We start from the raw sequence: 26,739 nt of genomic DNA, 5'->3' as shown, positions 1-26,739 counted from the left end.
TGTTTATTTTTCTTTATTGTATACACATAAAAAATTTATTCGGAAGACTTATAAGTTTGTAAACCAAAAAGAGACGATAATTCATCATTTTCCACCCCGGTTCTATGTTGCTTTATTCGGGCTGCAATTGTAATAACATAATTGCTTCGGGTATAACTTGCTTGTTTACCTTGGGCTATAAATTCGCCCAACTGTTTACTAACTCGGGCTTTGGCTCTATAATTTAGATTAAAATTAATTTCACAACTTTGTACATAAGAACCAGATGCGATAATCATAATGAGAAATGCCTTACAATTAGTTCTGCGGACAATATTGACTTCTGTGCCAGTTGGTACAGGCCCGTCTAATCAGAGCTCGGGATTGGCTAAGTGACTCTCATGGAGCTGCGGAACTACCCGATCGGCGGGAATATACAGGCTGCACCACGTTTTACTCTAGCAAACACTTTTAAATACAAATATCCGTAAAAGTTGTAAGAATTTTAAGACTGCCTAGCTCGAAGCCATTACCTCGGGTTATTTATTAAAAATAATATCCCAGTGTACGATTTCCAGGAATATAAGTTTTAAAACCCTCGTCTCCTTTTATTCTCCACTAGACAATAATCCCCATCCTTGATTGCAAGATAAATGGAGGGCAATATTTTAAGAGATATTTTAGGGCGGATGAACTCCCTCTCCATTTAAATGTGTGTGATTTAGGAGTCGCATTCATTTTGAAGGAAAGAGATACATTTCTGACAAATATGTATTTTTGACTTCTAGATTTAATGATACTTATAAAGGCACTTTAATTATCCTGAATTTCCCCCACAACAAAAAGGATAATGGTGAGTTTTCTCAGGCGTCACTTTATTAAATTTTTCATAAACTATCGCGGATCTTATTTTAATACAAAACCGGTGGAGAGGAATTGAAAACGATTTTGTGAGAAGACGCTCTCGAAAATACTGGAGTGGCGAATCTAATATTAAAAAGTAGCTCCCTTTTCCCTCCATCCCCATCGGTAATAAAAAGTTTTTATTTGTGGCGCATGCACAAAGAAGTTAAATAAAAAAAGGGCTTCGCCGTGGGACTTTTATAAGTTTTCGAGAGAGAGACGACGAGTTGCTGCGAGAACAGAAGATTTAACATTAAAATTTTTCGACTGCCGGGGAAAGAAAACTAATATTTCAGGCCTGGAACGAACTGGGGTGTTCTTTTATGAAGGAAACTTTCTGACGAGAAGTCACAAACTTGCGAATGATAAATCAAACAAACGCAGTAAAATCAATGTTATTGTGGATTACAAAATAATCCAACTTTCCTTTTGAAACCACTTTAGTACACTCCAGATCTACGAACTCATTAGTCAAATTTACTAGAGGTCTGTTCGATGTTTCTAAATTTGCCCCAGAAGAGCTGAGAAATTTGCTGAAATGTAGGGGAGCTTACAGAAAGATTCGGTTAAAATTAAGGGATGACATAAGTTCTCAAACCTCAGCGACAGGAATCCAAAATTTACTTAAACACTTTGAGTCCCAATTAATTAATATGAAAGAATATTGAGTATCTAATCACGAGAAGGGCTGATACCAAACATGAATGAAAATCGTGCTCACATCAATCCTTACATTTCTCATGAATTAAGAGAAATGCGCAGATATAGGAATTCTTAAATATGTATCATATAATATACGGGTTAGTCAGTTAAAGAAAGTAGTGTTTTGGCGTTCCATGCATAGCTATAATAGTTTTCTTCATAGAAGCTCAAGTTACTCAAAACCGACATAGGAATGAGTGTCGTAAGGAGAGGTGCCTTAGTTTAGATTCAAAATATATGATATCCTATGGAAGAAATCTAGTTTTCAGGGGTGTTCTAGGAATTACGTAAAAACTAACCTGCATTCGAACAGCATTATAACGCATAATTCTGGAGAACTAGATAGTTGGGTATAGGAATTCCGATGGGAAAATTTACCACATTGATTGGCAGATTAAAAAATTTCATACACAGAATGTTCTCTATGGAAAAGTGATCTTCCAACATCCCAAACTAAGCACAAAAAATACAATACCTATTTATTTGAAGCATCTTATAGATAATTAATTTCCTCGAAAGAGATATTTCCATTTCAGAATATTGCTATATTTACCCCTCGTGAAATAATTTATTCATCAAATGACAGAGAGTGGGAAAAAGCTCTTTAGATCTTAATTGAAACCGGAAGCAGCCTGAATTAAGCATAAGCGGAAAAGGGAGGAATCAACGGTTTAGAGCATCTCTAATAACAGACTCGAGGATCAAAATATCAGATGACAAAAACCTGATCAATTTTGCACGTCATCCGATTTGTCGGCTTACAAAGATTTGCTTTTAGGACCTATAAAATGGGGCGTAGAGAAATTTTTGTAATGCTTTCAATAGACTTGGTCTTAGGAATTGTTTTGGAACTCTATAGGAGAGACATATTTTCCTTGAAAAAAACCGACTTTATCAGAGCGGGTTAAATCCCTTTCGCCCTATAAAACACGAATGTCGCAAAGCCGTATATATGACGTTACATGAAGCTCCCCGACACTCGACACTGAAATCGATACTTTACCGAGATTTATTTCGTCGGTTTAGTGTTTCATATATAACGAGACACGTCATTTCTGATTAATGTCTAACTTCATCAACGGAAACGGACTTGCAGCCCAATTCAAATAAATTATAATTTTTTTCTGCCCAATCAATACATCCATTATTCCATTATAATGCCATATTTTATTCATTTTACAAATTGATATGTGGAATATTTAATTTGCCCGGCATTTAAATTGGTAATATCGGCGATATGTGCAATGCGTATAATCCATAATTGATGCAAATAATTAATAATTTTTATGACGCAGGGTGAATTTGCATGTTCCAGGACTGCTGGAGTGCTTTTGCCGTAGTTCGAAGCTATTCAGTAATACTATTGGACGAAGTTATGTATTGGGCGGGCGTTTAATGAGCGGACGAGCGTCAATTGCCACAAATTACTATATTGAACTTTATAGAAATTGGTCTTCGAAATTCCACATTAATCGTATCGTTTGCATTTTTTTTAGACCTTTTTTTACTTAATGTCGTTACTTATCTTCCTTACGCCGCTTCTGTCCTGGCATCTCCCCTCACCCCAATCAGGTTCGTCCAATTACTTAGACATAAAAACTTTCTTGTGTTGCAGTAAAATTAAGGCCACAGTTTTGCAGACACTTCTTAATTGTTTAATATCGTGCAGTAAATAGTTGTAGAGGCAACATTCGCGTCACATTTTTCAAGCCGAAGAACAATAGCTCAAGTTCGCATGCACGCAAGCAAGACAAAGCACAATAGGGTGGGAACGCAGCCAGCCATCCGTAACTTTCGAGACGGGTCAAATATCTCGGTATTTCTACAGGGTGATGTGCACTGAACGGCCCGAAAAAGGGGAAAGAGTTAATAATATGTGGTAAAAACACTATGGACACCGAGGATCGCAGAAATTGAGATAATTAGGTACTCAACTGCTGCTGGCCAAATTAAACTTATCAAGACACCAAGTTGACCCTTGTATGTCCACAAATGAGAGAGAAGTTTTGAACACTAAGCTGTTCGGCGAAATAGAGAATATTGAAGATCAAATTTCATTAAGATTGAGCTAGAAAGTTCTGATCATTTTCCGAGCTTAATAACTCGAACTTTGGGATACTCTGGCGCAAGTTGTTGGTGCAAATCAGATCAGTTTTTATATTGTCCATCCAAAAGCGAACATTAACTCATATCTTTTCATTAACCGTTAATTTAGAAAAATAATTTTCTAATGGTTGGTACGGTGTTCTAATGCAAGAAATTGGCGACGCCCTGGAAATTCCCTAGTAGAGAATCAAATTTATGCTTCGGTCTTCAAGTTCCTTCCTCAAGCCTTGAAGACCGCAATATAGGTCTATATGCCGTCATGTTACATCAACTCCAGAGTTAGTTATACTGAGTTAAACATACGGAGATTATATCATATTTCAATGGATAAAAGCACTCGTGTCTTGAACCCACGGTATTCCCTCCCCTTAACGAGGGCACTAGACCATAAATTAGTTCAGGTACCGGCGCACCAGTCCGAAAAGTGTGCACTTCGAACTTCCGGCCTTGTCTGCAACAGGTGGCTTCAAGTGTGGGGCCCTCGGGTCCCCTTCTTTTAGTCGCGGTCGGTGTCTTGTGACGTTTCAACGTACTTTCGAAGACAAGGATGGTTTTCGCGCCCTTATACATGCATTATAGTACGATGTGTGCATAAAATGGCCTTTAGGATTTATATTGTGTTTGTTCTGTTTGCGGGTTGCCAGGGATATTATTTGAGAAAGCATGGTAAGCTCCTGGGAATTAAGCTTATTGAATACGAGCCCGAACTTTCATCCCCCTTATTCCTGTTTTCTGGGTGGATTTCCATAAAACGTCGGACTTTTAGTCAAGAACAAGTTCAATTTATATTCAGAATCCCGAATGGAAACTACGGGGGAAACGGATCTCGTTCGAAAGTTAAAGCAACGGAGTCGGACCATTGATAAATCTTTAACAAGTTTTGCGAAATATGCTCGAACTAGAAACTAGACTTCCAATATAACTTCTATATAAATACTTTAAAGAAGATGTTTATTTCAGTTGGGGCCGGTACCAAGACCAAGGACATGTTCGCTCATGTGGGCACTACTGCAAGGCTACCGTGTCCAGTGAACCCAGGGTTGTGTGGAAACCTTCACAGCGTCAAATGGTACAAAGACACCTCCAGGATTTACGTTCTGAGCCATGCGGGCACAATCAAGAAACCCGAAGGGGATGCCAAAGAAAGGTATGTTTGATAAACTCTCTAAATAACTATAGGTAAATATTTTCGGTTTCCCAAGCATATTTGGCTTCGCACTTGATTACACACACTTTTATCGGGGGCGGCTTTAATGTCAAAACCACTACAGTAAAATCCCGAGCTTCGATACAGCCCCTTTGACTCGATGGTAATCGAAAATCTAGCAGTTAAAGTTCATATGAAGTAAACTGAAACCTACTTTGAAATTTTCATTTCTATTGAGATTAGTGCAGGTAAGCAGTTTTCTTCACGCAAACATGATAAGTAGCAAGTTCGGGCCTTCAAATACTTCACAATCGGAATCATCTTAGTTGTGCTTCGTCGAGCAAAAGACGCCCAACTTCCGCTTTCCCACACACACAATTACTCGATCCGTGGAGGATTTGATTCATTAGGGTTAATAATCTTATTGTTGGCTCAGCAACCTCCAAGGCCACATTGATCGAATATAAACATATTCGAATAGCACCAAGGAGTGTTTATTTGGTAGTTCAGGTTAGCGTTTCTGTTGATTTTGAAGAATATCTTAAAAAAATCGTAAGGAAGATGCTGTATGGCAAAAACATTGTTGGGGAGTCTCACTAGAATTTTTTTGAGCACGTGAGCCTCAAACTCACATTGACCCAGAAAGGAAGATGTTTATTTTCTCGTTGGGGAGATTCCTAACAGTGGAACAAATACATTTATGTAAGTGTATATATAGGCTGTTCCTAAGGTATTGAATAAATTGATTTGCTCGGTCTGGAATTAAACTAATAATAGGTGCCTGGACACGTCGACTTCAATTTACAATTCCACACATTCTGGTTGGATGATATCAGCCGTGACGTCATCATTATTCCAGAAACGACATCAGTGTTAATTCTTTTTAATTGTAAATATGTTTCTGAAAACCTATTAAAAAAAATTATGTAACATCGTAAAAAAGTTTATATCCTGTACATAAAAAAGTGTGCCTTTTCACGTAAAATTGTCAAAAACAGCAGCTGCCTAGTAGTATTAACACTGACGTCATATATGAAACAACAATGACGTAACCGCTGATATCATCCAACCAGAATATGTGAAATTGTGAACTAACGTCGACGTGTCCGAGCACTTTTTATTATCTTGTTTCCAGACGGAGAACATGAATTTATCCTATACTTTATATATACCCTGTATATCACGGCTATATACGCCACTGCTTAGTTCTAGATTTCAGTATTAATTTTTGTGTTAGCTGGTAACAGTATTATCTGCTTTAATGAAAAATTCATTGGCGAAGCTCGCATCTTAACAGTTTCAAATAGTTCAAATCAAAATCTTACTTTTTGACCTAATACACATCCGTTTGCATCCACGTCTTCGTTAAGAATAAATTAAAGCGATTATTTATATCTTAAATGACAACAATGATTTACTTTTATGGCGGGAATCAGTGGCGTAATTCGAAATTTTCATTGATTAAAAATATTCAACTTTCGAGACTTGCTTAAGCTGTTTTTAGCAGTCAGAATTGCAGTTATGCAGAGCGCCCCACGATAGAGTTTACAGCAAATATCTCACAACTCTGTACGAATTGAAAAAAAAATGTTTTAATAGAAACATGTAGCGACATGGAATATCTAGGAATAACAATTGATTCCAGAAAAACACTTTTTTTTGAACATTTAAGAATTACTAGACTACCAGAACAGAAACCGCTAGAAGAGCAAAACACTTTTGATCACTGACTTATGAAGATGGACCCTGTATATTTTTGCATATTTGAGTTCCCGTCCAAGTAGAAAATTATCAAATACATATGTTAATTGGGTTAGGCTCTTTTTAAGTGTGAATATCGTTCTCTTAGCTACCTCTCACGTACGCCTATGTTTGGGTACCATGCAGTTTAAATTTGCTAGTAATTAGCGGTGTTAAGTAGATGTAACACGGATGGTTCATTGGTTCGCAAGGTTCAAGTGAATGGCTTCACTTTTTAGTCCAAAAGGCGCACTCTTACTTCTGAAACTTCTACGCCTCTGTTTATTTGTAGATTTAATATCCAATTTTTCGTACACATATCAACAACACTATTATTTATTTCTATGGTGAAATTCTGTGCGCGTAACTGAAAATGTTCATGGGTTAGAAGTTTTCAAGTGTTCCTATTTACTCGCTTAAGCCATTTCAGCCGAAAATCACTACATTATGTCTTTTTCACGCACTCCTCCGTTTCGTCATAGATCTAAATGCCAATTTTTCTTTTTATTGGAAGCAACATTTCTGATTTCTAAAATAAAATTTATTGGAGTAACTCAAATCATTTGAGTGTTAGAAAAATTGTCATACGTACCTCACGTCCGAGCTCACACCTCCTATACACCTCGTAATAGACATTAACGTCAAACTCCCTGTAATTTTACAATTTTACCGAGGCTTATACACAGGGCATCTTAACTAACCGACAACCCACGTAATTGCCTAAAATTCCAGTCAACGGTCATTCCTTAGCCGATAAGCTATATACATGAGTTATTAGTGCGTCAGCTAAACTTCCAGGAATGTTCTACCTTCAGATTTCATGGTGAGGATTTACGATCAAACAAGCAACGAACATAAATTCCCGATTTGGAAAAATCAAAAGCAGTGGAACAGCAAATATCCCGTTTAAAGTTACAACTCCCCAAGAAAATGACACTATCGATAAGCCACCAGGGCAATAACGTATATAATATTTTTGCCAGTCGGAAGGGAAACTCCATCCGGCCAGTTTCAAGGACCATAAAAATGTATTCGATTTAACTTAACTATAAACTCCGGGCAGTGTTCACTGACTCGTACTGAAATAGGTAAAAATCGACCCATTGGGCAGCTGGAGTAGACTTTCATGCAGTTAATTGTGAACAAAGTGCACCAAACTTTGCCCTTCTAATGAAGATGGCATTAACCTATAAATACCGAACCACGATCCTCCTTTGCGCCCTTCGCAGAATAATGAAGCGTCAAAGGTTATGTTTAGTAATAAATTTATGGAGTTTTAATGAGTTGTTAATTGCAAAAACTCGCCGGGTTGGAGTCAAAATCCGGAACAATATCGAATTAATCAAACTAATTGCTTTGTGCATGGCGCCCAAGAGTTTCAAGTGATGGCCTAGTAAAGGTAGCTACCTCGCCTTGAATTTAAACTTTAATGAACACAAATTTTTGGTTTTGACATTAATGGTGTCAATTTCCCTGACCAATAATTTCAGAATCTTTCATTTCAGAGTTGCAAATTTTCCAACTCAATTAAACTTGAGTAATGCTAGAGCACTCCTTCCCTTCATCGCCTTGAATATTGTGAAGTTTAATATCATTGTTTTGCTCTCCGATTCCCAGGCAATTCCTTGAACGAGCCCTATAAATCAATCTGAAACTGTTTTTGACCAGGGCCATTAACGCAGTGATCATTCAAATTAAAAGGTTAATTAATCCACCAGGGTCTTGGCGCTAAAGCCGAGTTTAGACTAATGGGTTTTGATGGTTCACGCCGAATGCGGATGAGTCTCCTTTTAATTAGTCATAAAAACAAGTCGGTCTTCACGAGCAATAGATAGCTAGTTAGTCGTGATTTATGGTTATCTGGGCGAACTTTGAGGAAATTTACGATTCCTTTTTCCAGATGGAGAAAAACCTCTTCAAATCTCATGTAAAAAAATGTCTATCCACGTCCTTTCGGGAAAATGCTCTGTAAATTCAATTCCAATTTCGAGCCTACCGGTTTGGAATACGAGAGACGGAGGGAGGGGCGTAAATTTAAATAAAGGCCAACGATATCACATTTGTTACTATAAACCTAATGACGCAATTGTAAAAATGTATGAATACCCAAACAGGCCATCAGCACCAATGTATTTCGGACTTAGTAATTTGTCAAAGTATAAACAGAAAATGCCGCAACATTTTTTCAACTGAAGTAGAATTACTAAGTTTTAGGTGCGTTTCCGCTATTTTTAACCATAACTTTCAAGTTCAGGTTAGTTCAGGTTAGTTCCATAACCTTCAAGCCATAACTTGAAAGTTATGGCTTGCGATAGTACATTAGCGAATTGGGTAAATATTTTCAAGATGTACATGGGTTCTTATTGTAGTCTAACGCGAATCCTCTAGAATTTTTTATTTCCAAGTAGAAAATTTTTAAACTCGATTGAACTCTCGAAAGAACTTATTGAGTTTTGCTCATACTCAGAAACTTTTGCCCATAACTTCAAACTAAAGCAGAGATTTGAACTAATACTTCCGGCTTGTCAAAGACTGATAGAGATGCTTATTGTAACCGAATATAACCGTTCTAAAGGTTTCAATTTTAGAGTAACACATCTTCACACGATTGAGTTTTATAGTAAACTTATTGAGCTCTGATAATTTTCTGTCCGCAACTTATAAGATTGATCTATTATTTTTAGCATTTCAAGTTATCGCGAGGTGGTTGTTAACCGGATATAACACGGACCGGCTAGACTTCGTCTTTTTGGATTTATTTATATTCCAAATCTCATCGAATCATAGCGTTAGTAAACTCTCCTCCCTCGTCATTCTAATAATTAAATATTTCATATATTTTATTCAAACAATTGGTGTCTTTCAAATCGCTACAGATTTCAATGCAGAAAAGGCGAAATTTGCTTAAAAAAACTCTAACACAGCTTTTTCCTGGTTTAAACCTTGCACTTATCACATCGTGCTGACTTAGCCGTTTAAAACAGCTCGCCAAAGATAAGAATGTACACACCGTATCGTTATCGTGGGGGCTTTATTCGTCCTCTCCTTCTCGACTTTAAAGCCAGTGCGGGAGGTGGAGACAACAGCTTTTTCGGCGTCCTTTCCAAAAAAATTGATAGAGAAGAATAATGGATACAGGGATTAGATAAAGACCCGCCGTCCTCGTCAAGATAATTTGTCGCAAAAAGGGGTGTCGCCGAAATCTGATAAGCAGCCCTTTTGAGTGCCGGCAATGGGTAGTGGCGACAAGATTGAGCGGGGAGAAATCCTATAAATTCTCGAGAAGTATGGCTATTAATGACCACGCTGAAAGAAAAAAATGTTATCTCTCAGTACCCGACTATGGCGTAGAAATTTCGCAATTAAGATTAATATGATAGGAAATATAAATGAGGCTTTCTTTAAGGCGAAAAAGGAAACAAAATCGTACCTTTTTTCGTTATGACTGTGGCAACACCTCTAATAAGAAACCTCTGATATATTTGCATTTTAGCCACTAAAACCATAATGTCAACCTTAATGCTCCCTCACAATGTAGAAAGCAATTCAACACTAATCTCCAGTGTTTCGTTCATTGAATAGGGCAAACTAATAACTTCGTTTAGAGGCTCTTCAGAAGGGCCCTAATTACCCATTTAAAATCGTCGTCAAAGAAGAAGTTTGCTAAATAATTTCACTCATAACGTGTATACGACTTTACAAGCTCTGCGGGAATTTTCTCTTGTACGGGACGTCATTTGTAACTGGCGTGAAATGCGACCTGGAAACGACTACCCTCGAGAATACGTCAGACGAAACACCCTCAGGGACCTACCGCTGAACAATAAAATAATAAGCAGACACTCGAAAGAGTTAAATTATATCTTTCCACCATCATAAGGGTAGAGTTAAGGGTGTTATTCCTCTTGCTTTCATTACAAAAAGAGATACATGTTGATAATACTTGGAAGTAATAGTAAATAATGAGAGTGAGTGGGTATATCGCGTGCATAAAGGGTGTGATACAGTATTAGGACACATCCAGCTGAATGGACAAGATTTCCACGTTTGAGTAATTTATTGATCGGCATCACTACCTGCACATAACCAGTCAATGAAATGACAGCGTTACGAAGGTGCTGGAACAATCGATCTATTTCTAATTGGGAATATTTTACGAATTCATTAAATGTCTGAAAACTTTGGTTGGAATATCCTAAAAATAGACAAATAGACTGGACTCTAGAGAGTCTTATAACAATTGCCTTATAATTAAAGGATACCCGATGAATATTTTAGCTCAAACCCTTGACGAATTACTCCTTTATGATGCCTCTTCAAAGAACCAAGCCTGTGTGATATAATTTTAGCATATATTTCACTTTACTAAGGCTCCGGGGATATTCTTTGGGACAAAACACCATTTAAGAGGAGAATGCCTAGCGTCGGGGATCAAAGGGAAAAGTTTGCCGAACACCTAAACCAATTAGGCAATAAACGATGTCTCAGTGCATGGAAAGTCAGCGAATAATGGATGATCGATTACAAGGAAACCATCTCCATTGGGAAATAAGAATGCCAGGCGCTTATTTTGTTGTCTTTCTTAAGCGGGCCCACCCTTGGAGTATAAAGCTCTGCGGCGAAAAAGTCGGTTTAGTCAGAAGTTCGTTTTCGATGTCGCTTTTGTTAATATATTCTTTGACAACTATTTTAGGAAATTAGGTGTTACGCCCTTTCGCTGGAACCACGCCTGTCTCATATTCTTCCAATAGGTCACCTTTGATTTGTGAGACGGGCATCGGTTCTGTCAAAAGCATGAACAGAATAACGGCATTACTTTTTATTAACAAAATCCTAGTTTTTCACTTTGTTAAGCTCAGCCTTTACTTATTAGTCTTCGGTCTAAACCGGGGCTCTTCTCTTGTTGCACACAATCCTACGTTGCATATCCGGCGTCCAATTATGTACTTTTCGGGTCCTGAGTGATGTGTTTAGTCAATTTACGGATTATCATCTTTATTTATTGCCCCTTTGTAGGAGCACGTAAGTCCGCGTACGTGCTTTTAGTGCCAACGAGTAGAAAGGAGAATTACTGCGCTGGCTGTCGCAAAGGGGGCAAAAAGCGCGCCCCCGCCCCCACACGTGAAAAACGCGCTGAATTTATAATGATGCTCGATATTTGTGTCATCCTATTTGTTTCTCTGACGGCCCCTAGTGCGGTTTTTCCTTTTCAGGATTGTTTATGGCAGGAGGATTATTACGGCAATTTGTTTGCCTGATACAATCCACCTAGGAGATCTGAGTGCAGTGAGAGTTTAGTTAATAACTTCAGAAAGAAAAATTTGTGTTGTGGCAATTAAGACGTTTCAATATAAAAAGAGCAGGAGAGCAGGTAATGTGGAAATGGCGTGTCTCAGAAAAATAACTTTCCTGCTACTTTAACATCATGAAAAATTAAGTTTACTTACGCTCGGAATAGTATAGGGGAAGATGATTGAGGTATTATCTGCGAGTATCTGGATTAAAAATGTGTTGGGGCCTGCACCAGGTTGGAGCGGTTGACTGAATTTGTAAAAACATTTTAACACAGGTATTCGGCTTTAAGCGGCACAACGTAATATCTTGAAGCTTGGTTAATGTCGTAAAATATTGAGCTGCAAAGTATATTTTACTATGGGACTGAGAATAATTTAATATTGACTGACTAACATATAAATCTCTTTCGACAGGTGATTAAGATGTTTTTGAGATATTTTAGCTTTTCCTCAAAAGTTGAATTATTAGCAGAATAATATAAAATCAGACATGAAGCGTTATATGCCACGCGCCTTTATGGGAGCGCTCGGCTATAAACTAACTTATCTGATCTCATCTGATCTCATAAAACTGTATATTTCGAACCTATAACATAAATAACTCTTAAATTTAATCCAATAATTTCTAGTCCTGACACAGCAGTTTTTTATGTAGGTTCAAAGGGGTGCATCAAATTTGAGCACGCAAGTATCCATTTCTTGACACTTCGAAGCTGTCTTTTATCGAGACCATATCAGGCGTGGTAGAACCACCTCCGATCTAGTACTTGCCTTGGGAATTTTCGACTAGCTAAAACCTCATGATTTTCGCAGACGATGGTCTGAAAATTTCGCTCCATCAATAAAATGATCAAAAGCATTTGGCTCCATCAATATCTCGAAATTTGACGATGGAATGCGGTAAACTTTTTTTCTGGTCTTCTCGGCCGCTCCTTCTGGGTCGTTCAAAGGTGATAAAAATATAATGCCAAATGATCAATTTAAAATCGATGAAAATGGACATTATGGAAAGGTAATTATGTCCGATACTCTAGATGGCGCTCATGCATTGGTATTAACCCGCCCTTTATGTGGCGAGCGAAAGGCCACTCATTAATGATTTAATCTTTATAAAACGATTAACCCCTGCGAAATAGTCTAAATAATTTCGCGCCCCGTGGTTTTCGACCGCTACCAGTCCCCGTAAATTAACATTTATGGTCCACATTTGCGGCATTCGCCAAATCCCGGTCCCGAATGTTTAAGCATGGCAACGGACGTTAGTTGCTGAAATTTTAAACGGTTTAATGTCTGAGAATGTTCAGGAACTACATAGTTGAGGAGCGAACGGATAGTTGACGTGGTAATAGGGCACGAGATATTCCCGAGGTGATCCAGAGGGTCAGATAAAGTCGAAATTTGTAAAGTCAGCAGAAGTTCATCAAAGATTTCCGAACCCTTTTCCTGCTCGCGCTTTACTTACTTCCTTAATAGAGTGCCACTGACACTTTGTGAAAAAGTGATGAGGGTCAAACGGGACGACTGAACTCTAATTATTATCCCTTATCTATTTTTGGGTAGATTTGAGGTATTAAGATCAGTCCAGGTCCAATTTTAAATAACTATATTATATGATTCCCTAAATAATCCCTTCAGTGACTGCGTTCATTGTACCATCCCTTACCTAGACGAGAATATCCCTGTCATGTTAACTAGGGCATAGTTCTACAAGGGCGTAATAATTATTGGAGAGCTCCACGTGAACGCACCCGCGCGTGAAGAATAGCTGATAAACTGCAGTAAATTCAGGCAAGATCGACAGCCAATCGTCAGAACTGAAAGTATTAAAAATGAATAATACTAAGTTTTAAAATAATCCAACTGCCACCTGTAAACATTTTTTTTAAGGAAAAACAGAGAAAACTACCATAATCTTGAAGTGGATCAAAAGCGAAGTAGCGACGAGAATTATTACACTTAAATTTGTCTGTCCCTTTGGAGTGCAAAAGGACCAAATGGTCGCCAGCTTTTTCTACAGGAAATAAAGATTTTATATATATGTTATATGTGTTTAAACTCGATGAAACTCTCAAGCCTAGTAGTGGCTTATGGTCAAACAGAATCAGGCAGAATGTTTGCTCAATCCCCGGCTGCTTTCACATGGAGCATATCCTCCAAACCGGCAATTTAATCCTCTTAATTTCTTTACGGGAACGTATACGTTACATATTGTAGATACAGCGAGAGCAACTTGTCTGAGGTGCACACACACATAATTACGGCCTCGCTCGAATTGCGACCAGGCAATAGTGTTAATGAACAGAAGATTAAATCTGCACCTCTTCACAGTGCAGATTAAAAACACGCTCTTCTCTCTCTCTCTTGGAAAGCATTAAGATCTCCACCCGTAAAGTCATTATTTTAATGCGTTTTCTCGAAGGGAAACGTTTCCAATTTAGCTAAAACCCTTTTGGAAGGCGTCGGTATTTGGCTTTGATTAAAGGGTAGGTCCCGATATCATGTAAAAATGTCCTCCTAACAAAATGTGACCCGCATCGTATATAACGCCGCAGTTATGAAATACAAGGCGTCGTAAATATTTGAGTGTTATGTCCAACAAATCTCCAGCAACGCGGTGGTCTTGTACGTTTCTTGTTACGACGCTCCCCCCTGCGGTAGCATTTCAAGGAATTTTAAGATCTTGTTCCTCTAGGACAATAAATTCCCTCACGGTAAAAACATTCCGAGAAAAACAGTATCTCGGGAAATATTTAAAGTGTGAGAGAATTGTGTGGCGGTAGCCCTAATTATCGGGCAGCCTCATTTCCTCATTTCGAGCCACAATTAAAACAAGTTTATGTAAAACGGGCATTTGCAAATTAACCCGGAGCCACGCCGCAGAGCGCCGGAGCCGTTCCGGAAAATTTCAAATGGCATTTTGCTCGCAAACTTCCAAAACGGGCCGGACGAGTGACGCTGCGAACATGACGAAATTAGGTTTAGTTCGGATGATACTCGTTTGATGTTTTACGCCTAATGCCCGAAGAATGAAAAGAAATGGGGAAAGCTGCCGTTTGACTCGTTAGGAAATTAAGAGAGGGAATTTTCATGTCTTAAATTCGACATTCAGTGGATTACTGCCACGGTAATAGCCTTAAAATATTTCCTATGATGGTTCAGACTGATGAGGGGCGGGATTTTTCTAATTTTCAAAAATAGGGAAAGTCGGTATGTTGAAAACTGGTGAAGTTCGATGTGGGACAATGTATTGATAAATGATTTTCCACGGGTAGGTAAATCCAAAAATAGACATAAGGTCTCACTTAAAAAAATTTCCGCCTTTGAACGAAGAGGCCCCAGTTTTAGGTTTTAAAGTACTATTTTCCGCTATCGAAGCATATATTGGTAATTTTATCAAGGGTTTTTTTTGAGAAAACACCAAACACTTAATATACAATGTCTGCCAGTCTCTATACCCTAGTTTCAAGCCCTTTAATTTATACGAAAATTTTCTGCCTCAAAAATTTTATTCATAAGAAAAGCAGCGGAAATCAAGTTTTTTAACTATCATAATTTTGACTTGAGCTACACTTGCGCCATCGAACTCGATAATAGTTTTGGACATTTTTCAACAGTAAACAGTGTGTTTAAAGGTAAACTCACGCTAGGGTGGTTTATTATTACACTTACGCCATTGGTGCAACAGCCCCTCAAACATATAGTTTCGACGCTGTGCTGATTCTCCTCGACCTGACAGTAGTATTTGCCTTCTTGTGGTCCTTCAGGAAGTAATATCTACGCGTAGTCGTGTAACAACCAAGGAATATACTATCCCTAATTATTGCCCTGTAAAATGAATTATACACGTGGTCTATTAATAAATACAAGCAAATTCTCGGAATGGCTGCCGAATAGATCTACACGTCCAGTCTCGCTCGCCGTCACCTGTCAAGAGAACTATACAAAATTAATTAGACCGCCCGCTATAAATCTCTACATAATTAACATCGACCTGACAGTTTTGCACCAGTTAGCTAAATCTGTTGTAATAAATTTTCGGGACCTCAGTTTTAAAGAGGGATTAATTTTAAAAACGTGCCAACCTCACAAACCCTTTCAAGTATGGGACGACCAGCCTGCACTACCCCTAATTCTTATCGATTTTGATAATTAGAAATTTCCCGAGGCGAGTATTAGGCGTCCCTCACAGTCTTAAAAGGGTTGTTTCACTTCAAAGTAAAAGGCTTTCGAAGGGAAATCCCTCGTCCATTAAAACAATAATAAATCGAAGCTAGGCAAATTTTATATTTTTGTTCGTTGAAAGCTTGCGGATTTAATTATTGAAAGAGGGCTGCTGAAGGTTTAAATTGCCTTATAAGTAGCTATTTGAGGGGAATACTTAGTGGCAATTTTGAAAATGTATTCTTTTGAAAACAATGTTTCGCACCACTAAATATAGTCTTGGGCGATAAAACTTCTGGTCCTAGTAAGCTTTACTGCAAGTTTTATATCCTGCAGTCGCGACAGGCTGCCTTGTTTTGTCGTTTTATCTGAAATAGCTTCCGTCCTCGTCTAGCTCACATTAGGTACAATGTAGAATTATAGTACTTAAACTTGAGGCAAATGCGGCCATGCACAAGGAATTTAAAAACATCGTTTAGACCTTTATGTACGCAAACCAAAAGGATTAAAACATTGTTGCGATTTATTCCTGGATTCTCAGTGAAAAGATATAGTCGTCGCCTGACATTAATTTTACTCCCTTTTGTATTTAATTCGCTTTGAAAATGTCAAATGAAGAGCAATAACATTAACTTCGATCGATCCTAATTTAGGACATCCCTGCGGGGATTTATGACGCGTTACATTGTCGTTTGATTTGCCGTCGAAATTCGACAATAAATCGCCGTAATTCCTGGAAGATGTAATAAAAGCTGCCGCCCGTGTTCTGTTCTCCAAACTTGGGCTATAAAACGGCAAAAGGGCTGATCCCGTTTTCGCGGCATAATGAAACCAGCGAGTTTTAAAGTTATCCGGAAACCTTTTACGGCTTTCTAAATGCTGAAGGTATGTTCCCGCGTTTCATGGCGAGTTCCCAGTTATGTTATGGAAAGCGAATTTTTCTGGAAATTCCATCAATGCGCCGTGCAAACTTGGGCGTTCCTAAAGTGGCTGAGAAAATTATATTCTGAATAGTGTTAAGGCGAAGACGCGGAAAATTAATTATTACCTAAATTAATCAACTTAAACCCATTAGCTGGAAGAAATGGAATCAGTCTGAGGATTAATGTGCGACATGGGGGAATTAAATCTAACGGCTACATCCTGTTTAATCAGTAAGAAGCAAAGCCCGGACATCCAGAAAGTTTAATGAGAAAAATTTTATGAATCAAGCGTATCGCACTAAAAACACACCAATTTGAATGCAAAAAATTCAGTTTGGCACCAGTCAGTATCACACTGGATTTGCCAAATTAGAATTTGCGTTTCCTTTTTTTGTAGTTCGAAATCAATACATAAATTGTAGAACTCGCGTCCTTGATCTGGTTGAATTGTTACACGTAGTTCATATTGCGGCGAAAATTTCGAGGAAAAAAATTAGTATGAGGAAAAATCAGGTGGACGGAAAGAAAAATTAAAGACGCGTGAGGTGCGGCCACAAAAAAAGTGAACAAAACGTGCATAATCCCCTTCAAAGGCATAAACCATATTCTAAAAAATGAGGGCGAAAATAGCCTATGAATAAACGCGCAAAAAAAGGAGACTTAATCATTCTCACGTAGTAAGGAGCTAATCTGCAATTTTACAACGTAATATTCAGATTCTTTGCAGAAAGTATCTTAAAAATGTCATACTTTCATCTTTCTATACAATGAAAAATTCTTGAGATGTTTTTTCCGGGTATCTCCAGAAGTATTCGGATATTGCTAGATCAAAAACATCTTGTAAATTAGCATTAAATTATGAACGAAGTACTTTATCACAGTTGGGGTTGACCATGTTCCACTGGTTGTGTTTATATGAATAAATTAAATTTTAACGATCTGGCTTAAACCTGCATGGGATATTGCAGAGAGCATGAATTAAAAAAACATTCGTTCTGTACCTTCCCCTTTAAGGTCCAAATAACCAACTAAGTTGCGCCTTAGAAGTTTAAATAGTTTCGCAAGAAAATTCCTCGCTAAACTTTAAATCACTTACAAAAGTTACAATTGGATTTCTCAAGGTGTGATGCAAGGCCGTTTGCCACACCTACTATTACTAAAACTTGGTAATAAAGCGGTAATTTACGCTAGGAGTCAAAGGCACTAAATAAACACGTCAGAGTTGAATTATCGCACGAGCTCCTATCGAGAGCGAGTTTAAACGTGAAAGTTCAAACCGTTTCGTATTCGAGACACGTACGTTTCATAGTTACTTCATATTTACCTCTCTCGCGTTTAACTTAGAAAATAGAACGAAATAATATACGCCAAAAAAGGCAGATATACACTTTCTGCCTGTGTCATTCAGGTTCCTCTCTCAAAAACATACGCGCTCGGAATAAAAGATAAATCAAATTCGCATTGACAAGAAATATGTCTCTTTGAATACGGTCGGAGATGTTGTTTTAGGATCACTAAAGAAAGTTTTTTTTTCCTTCTATGGAATTTTGAGCATTTTTTTGTCGTAATCTTATACTTTTGTGCACTGAACTGAAATCTCTTTCCAACTTTAATCTCCCGAACAGACAGAGGGATGAATAAGTGCGTTATCTTTACATCGAAAATCCGCGAGTCCGAAAGCGCCAACGAACTATCGTCCGTATAATAACGGCCCGTTCTGAAACCCTTCACCCATTAAATTCGCTTTAAAAGCTCGAGAAGTCAAACAACTCGCAGCGATTTTAAGCATCTGCTCGCGGATAAACCCAACTAAGAAAACCTTTTAAGTATTCAATTAAAAGTTTTAGCACTTTTTGTCTCCTTATTCGCCCTCTTTATTACACCTATTATGCCTTAATTCATGCCACATTTCCTGACGTTCTCCGGGCCAACGGCGAACTTTGTCATCAAATTGAATTAAAATACCAGAATTCTGTTGGGCTTCAAAGGGGATTATGTTTTCGGCGAAATTAGAGTAATTACAGCTTACAAGAAAACAAGGTGTGAGTTTTTTTTAACGCAGCTTAACGACTTAATTTCCTGGGCAGAGCAACGTTCCCTAGAATTGGATGGAAGTTTTCTAAGACTAGCTCCATTTTTTCATAATTTTTTTACGACCAGCAAGAAATTATGCACTTGCTGTCCGGTTTTTCCACTATACCCAACGTCTTTCGCCTCAAAGCTGGAAAGTTGACTTAAGCGACCGGAGATAAGCATTTTTTCCTCCTTCTTATTTTATTTTTTTGATCCCTCTGTTGAGTAAATAATCGGCCGTTTCCGCAACGGACTGCTCGAGTTGGCTGGCTACCATCGGACTACCAAATGCCATTGGATGAAAATTTCAATTGAACGAAAATCCGATGCAGATTATCGTTTATGCAAAACCCTACTACTCTCTGCAAAATATTGGAAATTGCCAATGTCTTTGTTGGCAAGTTCATGCCATGATTTGAGGTTAAAATGTTGAAAAAAAATAAAATATTGTCTAAACTCGGCCGAAAAAGAGCTTTCAGACCTCGCCCACTACTCGCCTTGTGATCTACTGGGTTCGTTCAATCAAACATTACTTTTCGATCCGGTAACGTACGTAACTACCTCCTTTTTTAGAATCAAACTTCTAACAAGCTTTTGACAATAACCAATACATCTCTCTTTCACTCTTATTAATGTTTCTGGCGTTTTCTTCCCACATCTACGATACCATTTTCACCCAAGTGGAGGGGTGCAATTAACACAAAGAGAATCTGACCTTAGAAACACAAAAACTTTAAATAAAAATAAGTTTTGAGAGAAAATTTCAAAACGTAAAAAAAGAAAATTATCAAGAAGTAAACATCTTTGAAATGAACTATATGCAGGGAGCTGTGACTTTTCCACTGATATTTAAAAATCACAGATCGTTACTGCGTTACTAGATCCGTTCCGTAAGCGACATCGTACTTTATTGATTACCGGATGCATCAGGCCACATCTAGGGTTCAGTTTGATGATGATATGCCACATCATTAACATTCCCATAGGAAGCCTGCAATATCATGCCTTATCCATTTCTGTACGTGGTCTATATTGGCAAACAGTGCAGAGCTCGAATTGCCTTTGAATTTGTTTTACTGTCGTGGATCCGCGAATATTAGCACTGATAAGCGTGATTAGTAGGTTTTCAAGATTTAAAAGTGATAATTGCCAGTGGAAGTGTAGAATGCCATCACTATGCGTAGAATAACTTAAATCCACATAATTTATCAATTTGGAATTATCATCGGTGTACGTCCGTTTAGATTAATTTGCCTGCGATCGCGCTATGCTTTAAAATCACTGAATGAAATGGTTAAGTAACGATATTATATAATCAACTTTAAATCTAAAACCGTGTTGGATGCCTATGTAATGAAGCCCATCATTCCCGATGAAGGAGTTTGCGCTACATGCGAAAAAATTGCTGGAATTTCCATGGAGAGATGATGCTCCTTAAAAGCGCATATAACACCACACTTTGTTCACGGCCGAGCATCCGTACTTGCGGCAAATTAACTAAAAATTCCCTTGAAATAATTCGGTTATAGAAGGCTTGTTGTTTACTTTTTAACGCCACATCCCGGCGCATAAGCAGGCCACAATTAAATCAAATTTCCTTGCTTTTCAAGGGCTTCCTTGTCTCCTGGCTTACTTCTAGAGCTTCAGTGATTTTCACATAATTCATTTTGAGTGGCATTTCTAACCAATTAGGTTTTAAATTACTAAATAACTAGCAGGAAAGTGTAAAATGTTTTGGTGTTTTTGACGTCCAAAATTGACATAACTTGATATATACAGTAGATGTATAGAGACACGTTTTCTGAAGGTTGCAGTAATTTGTGCTAGTTACTAGAGGAGCGTACTCTACGAAGCCAATGGTATCAAGCGTGAATGATGAACTCGTTTATTCACGCTCGATGCCATCGTTGTTGTACACGCTGTGGTGATTACTGTGCCTCATTATGGATTCTCAAACAAGTTTAAAATTTCCATGTTCTCATAGAGCCTTAGATAAACATATTTAAAACTATCTATATAATTTCTTATTAGTCATTTAAAGACTTGACTATAATTAATTGCAATGACTAAGAAATCCAATTAACTGGTTTCCGCAACTGCGTAAACCACTAATCTGTCCAGAACGAGGAAAAGTGACAGAAAACCTATAATTGGGGCTTTAGCCAGGACAATTGAATTGCTTTATCTTTACAGATATCAGTCTCTCCAATTTAAAGGGAAATCGTTGACTTGGGCACGCAACCCTATACGTCCACTTTTAATTAGTGTAAAAATCCCATTAAAAGAAGTTAAAGTGGGACGTTTTCCTCTGTAGAATTTACTTAGGGGCCTGGCCCTTTCAACTAAATTTACGTCTTACTACGCCCACTCATATATTCTCGTTAGAAAGGTCGAAACAAAGGATTATGTTTGCGAAAAGCAATTTGGGAGATTTAGAACTGTAAGCTTAATACAATAAGCTTTACGTCGTAGGTAAGCCTTACATCGTCGAACTTGATATTATTTTAATGATTTATTGTTCGCAGAACTTCAAATAGTATAATACATAAGTGCCGTAACACAATTACATAAATACATACTTGTAGAGCATGTATAAAATAGCCTCCAGAGTATAATTTCACCATATAAGGCGACCGCTATTAAATCGACATTACCAATTCAAAATGGCGTTCGCTTAAATGGCCACACTGAAAGGGTTTATTACCTAGTAAGGGCCAGGTATTATGTCGTTACAAGCAGTGAGGTTATTTATTATAATGTTACACCAACAGTCGAACAGAAGAAATTGTACATAACATTTCCCTGGCATTATTAGTAACATTTTAAATAGGAGTAAACAGGGTGTGCTTAAAACCGCGTTTTCCATCACAAGCTGTTGCTTCCGTCACTGCGGAGAGGGTAAAGGCTGACGACTTTCGGATTAGTGCCGGAAAAGCCACAGGACTCACATTTTAGACACGAACCTAACACTGTAAGGAACATTAAATGAAGTTTGTGCAGGTGATAGGAAGAGGTAGTTTCTGACGTTTTGATAAGGGAGCATTTAACGCACATTGTTTTCTCTCAAACTTGAAAAATAACCCTCACCAACAGCAACCACCCAAAACGTCTTAAAAATATTTGCGCTCCCGAGCATAAAGTTAGGGTCACCTCGTAATTTGCCGTTAATTTCATGGTTTGCGGTTTATTCAAGTTTTTTTCACCTGTCCCATAATTTGCTAACTTCATACAATCATTTTGTCGTAAGCGTTCGAATGAATAGGAATTTCAATGTTTGCTGCAAAATGTGTTAAAAACAACGAAATTAAAAAATACATACATTTATCCCGAACATGAAAGTTTTTGCGAACTTCAGTACCGACGGTTTCCTCCTCTGGCAGTGATAACGGCTTGCAGCCGATGAGGCATTTGAAGATTGTCCCATGCCCAAGCCAACATTTCGCGAAGCTCTCTGGAATTTCTAAGAGTCAGCACATATCTGTCTATTTACCTCATATCAAACATGCCCTGTCGGATTCAAATCCGGCATTTGAGCAGACCAGGCATATCGCGTGATTTGAATCTCGTGAAGAAAAACGCTAACCATGCCAGCAGCGTGGGACCGCGCATTATCGTGCATAAAGGTTGTGTTCTCTCCAAGAATAACCACGAACGGTACTACATGGCCCTCTAAAACCTCTGTTGGCTACCTGTACGAATTCAGAGTCCCATTTTGGAAGACGATCAACTCCATACGGGCTGCAAAAGAAATTCCTTCCCATGCCGTACCCGAGCGTCCACCAAATGCAACCCGTTCAACAATACCCTCTTGGGTATCTCTCTCGCCCGATCGTCGCTACTTTCACACGTCTGTCTGAGCCGGAAAGACAAAATCGAGATTTATCGGTAAACAATATGCGATCTCGATTCTCTGAATTCTCTACTGTCTGAGAGAAGTGTTTTCGTATAAAATTCAACCTCGCAATCCTGTGTTCACGAGAAGAAAGCGGAGGCCCATTAGTTCTACTTCGAGAAGATAATCCAGCAGCATGAAGTCGCCTCCTATCGGTCTTCTCGCTTTCGTTTACACTTTTCACCTCTTGCAGATGAGGTCGAAGGGGACCTGCCGTAGCCGTTCGGTCCTCATTTTTGTTAATACTATTAGAAGTGATTGACAACAAAATAAATGTTTCATTTTACTAATTATTTTGAAAAACATAATTTGTCCCAAAAAACGTTATTTACACAGAATGGAATTAACAATAAATTGGCTTTAAGCGTCATTGAAAACCAAAATCCTACTAAACTCCTATCTATTGTTTTCAAAACGGGGGAATCATTTTATAATTAAATAGTAATGCCAAATTGAAGATGAAACAATTATAATTTGACTTTTTCATTTAAAGAGAAATTTGTATATACGTATTAGCTTAAATCCAAAGTCAAACTATTAAAATTATTATATTGAAGTTATCTATTATTGGGAATATTTCCGGGCATCATGCAGCAAATGTTAATTTATTTATACTACTGTGTAGTTTATTGTAAGCTATATTAGCGGGAAACATAAAATCACTCAAAAAACTGCAAATTACTATAACTATGCCCTATAAGTTTGAACCGGATTGTTCATGGTTTCCTTTGGAGTGTAGAGTTAAGTCAGATGTCCCCAATCGTCTAATCATGGCAAAGAGAGGATCCCAAAATGTCTATAACATCTTGGTGTCCGCTTTGAAATAATTTGCAAGCTTCTGATAAATGCTTTCAAAGCACTCCCGTCAACCGACTCTGCATCTCACACGATCACCTAAATACGCACACTCGTAGAACGAATTTGGGACACCCTATACAAAATCAGTCAAATGAGCAACATTAAAAATAAAATGGTTCCTCCGGCAACATCTTGTGGTATCAAAAGCTCCCACTAGATATACTGTTTCTAAAGGCGGTAATTGAGCTTGAAATCCACATGAAGATAGATTCTCGTATCTTAGTTGGAGATACTAATTTTCCACACTTTTCGTAGATTAGAAAACTTTAAATGTAACATTTCGCAATAAAATGTCGGTCCCGTCGAAAATGTTTCTCTCCCTGTATTTTGGGGACAAGGAAGCGTCTCGTCAAATTCTTGGAATAGTCCAGAAAATAGCCTCTTGAATTTCTGCCGTATGCTTAATAAACGCTCGGTATATACCATAGAATAATCTTCACTTGCACATAAAATAGCTATCAACCGTTTGGTTTTTCCGCCTTGTGACAGAAACCCTTACATCTATACATAAATAATCATTGACAAAATGCAAAGAAAAGAGCAGGAACGGGATTGTCTGGTTTGTCTTCTAAAGCGAAGAGGGTTCAAAATGGTCCAGTTGTGACAGTTCCCTTTTTATCTTGTCTGAATTTCTGACATTCGTAGTAAAGTCTTATTAAGGGTGAATGTTATTGTCAGTTAGTTGCAACTGAAAAGAGTCCGCAATGCCGCCACTCCAACCACCCCTTCTTGTGCGTGAGGCGTTATTTCCAAGTATAATAGGAGAAAGAATACGCATTAAATTGTTCTAAAACCTAGAAGGACACTGAAATATTTCCAAACTTTCCTCTCTTTCTCCTTCCAGAGAACATATATTAAACCAGACAGCAATTTAATGCCTCAATTTCCCTCCGAAATCCGAACTGGCTAATCAAATGCCATCACGTAAAATTGCATCCCTTCTTTAATTAACCCCCCTTTTGCCTTGGGATTGCATCCGATCAGGGCTTGTCATCCGTTCGGCATTGAAACCTACATTGGATTGTGTTTGTTTTCCTTCCAGCTGGTTAATTATTTGACTCTTTCAAGTTTCATTTGAGGCCCTTTTGGCTTTACAAAAACCTACTTTATCGATCAGAAATTTCAAATTTATATATTGCGTTGGGGTTTGTTGCGCCATTATTATAATACTCTTGAAGATTTAAATACACACGATGGGTCAATAACACTAACGTTATATAGGACGGAGTGGGCAGCCTTTAACCAGATTAACGCTGACCAACAAGCCAAATAAGTTTCTTTAAGGAAGAAACCTTTTGTGCGATAACCACCAGAAAATTACGATTTGGGATTCATCTAAATCGTAATTTTTTCCTTAGCGCACCTCGTTCCAGACAATTGATAGTAATGAGTACCTCGGCAAAGGAACGTCCGCTTGGCTTGAAGAATGGAGCCGAATTAGAATCTTAATTAAGAAATAAATCTAAGAAATTCATTCAGTCGCGCCCTTTGAAATTTACTCTTGAAATTACTTTCTTTTGATATAGACAACTTTGCAGTCTGTTCGGAGCTTTATACGTGACTGGTATCAAGGCATCTATACATGTACGATATATTAAAACGCTTATTCAAGCACACGGTTTCCAATAGCAATATGCGATATTTGCTGTAGGTACGTTTTATTAAATTGTATGAAGCAGTTATTGGCTTAATGCGAATAAATATATTGGATATATGTGTGTATCCTCCACAATGCAAATGTTGTTTGTTTGAATTCGATGGAAACTTGCTTTGTTACTAAATTAATTAACTGCAAATTGGTTCCGCTTGTGGATACAATGCGCCTTTTTAAATTCAATACATATAATCCAATTTTATTTGGGATAAATAAAAATTTGCATGAAACATTAGGACTACAAAGGAGTCGTAAGGGAAGTGATTGCGCATTTTCACTAATAGGCAATTTATTCGAAATGATTATATGCCCATCAATCTTTCCATTGTGCAACAGTAATGGAGGATTTACTATGGTGTATATAATTTTAAGCAATTTAATCCATGAATCACCTAAAAGTTCATTTGCGATCGAACACACCATTGACAAAATTAATAGCTCCAAATTACCCATGCTGAAATGGTTGTAATTTATTGTTTGCTATGACGGGCTGTCTCTCATTTGTCATGTTTTTAATAATGCCTTTTGGCTGCTACTTCCTAACAGATTTATATCTTTCCATTATTGTTTATTATACGCGACGCGGCAGGTAAATAAACACACACGTTTAAAAGGAAAAGGAAAACCTGAAAACTAATAGAAGCAAGAAATCGGCTAATCAATTTACCAAGTTCAGTTCTTCACACAGTTGGTAAGATATTTTTCTCTTGAAATCGAGTCCGGAATACAATCGGAGGTGTAGCTCGAGGCGGGGAAAACTGATAAAGTAAAGACAACGCTCGAGGTGTATATTTGTAGAGGGAGTGAAAACGAAGTTTGCCGGGTTTGAGCGTTTTTCCCGTTCGCTATTTTCGGTTCAAGGAGAGTATTATGTCAAAAAATTAAAGACTCGCGCCCGGACAAAGAGGGACGTACAATAAGCTACATATTTCATTTCGTACGTCCCAAAAATGTCGTCTCTAACGGTGCGACAAACGATTAGGGAAATAAAAAAAAAGGGGGCGAAAAATGGGACACAATCCATTACAAGGTCCCCTTTCGCTACGCAGTGCTCCTCTTCCGGTATAAATATCCCGCACAAATGTTATAACGGGTTGTTTAGCGAATTTCGACATAAAATCTGGCACTTATCTCGGCGATATTTCGCCCGACAAACTGCTACAGATAATCGTATATTATCTCCCTCTAGAGTTGTTTTGCTGTGCGACACTTTGCACGAGGCGCCTTTCCGTCGTTCCTTTGCGAGATCATGGTTTTACTCAATTTTACATACACAAACCCCTCAGAACGTATCGCAGAGTTAAAGC

The 26,739-nt window shown here is 38.0% G+C and overlaps 1 protein-coding gene across 5 annotated transcripts in view; it reads left to right on the top strand.

Annotated features, from left to right (window-relative positions):
* nrm (neuromusculin) overlaps window positions 1-26,739 on the top strand; it is a 205,846-nt gene that overhangs the window by 49,298 nt on the left and 129,809 nt on the right. For 4 of the 5 annotated variants that reach the window (XR_010733525.1, XR_010733523.1, XM_066297911.1 and 1 more), the window contains exon 2: window positions 4,651-4,837. Coding sequence is in view for 2 of the 5 variants with exons in the window: in XM_066297911.1 (XP_066154008.1) it covers window positions 4,651-4,837 (187 nt within the window). In the remaining 3 variants the exon portion in view is untranslated. Of the gene's footprint in view, window positions 1-4,203; window positions 4,357-4,650; window positions 4,838-26,739 lie in introns of those variants that run through there. The other variant, XR_010733524.1, reaches the window with a different exon arrangement.

The sequence above is a fragment of the Euwallacea fornicatus genome, chromosome 29 (assembly GCF_040115645.1).
Source record: "Euwallacea fornicatus isolate EFF26 chromosome 29, ASM4011564v1, whole genome shotgun sequence".
NCBI classification, from domain to species: Eukaryota; Metazoa; Arthropoda; class Insecta; order Coleoptera; family Curculionidae; genus Euwallacea; species Euwallacea fornicatus.
Note: the sequence above shows the minus strand (reverse complement) of the source record. Positions and strands in the feature narration are given on the sequence as shown.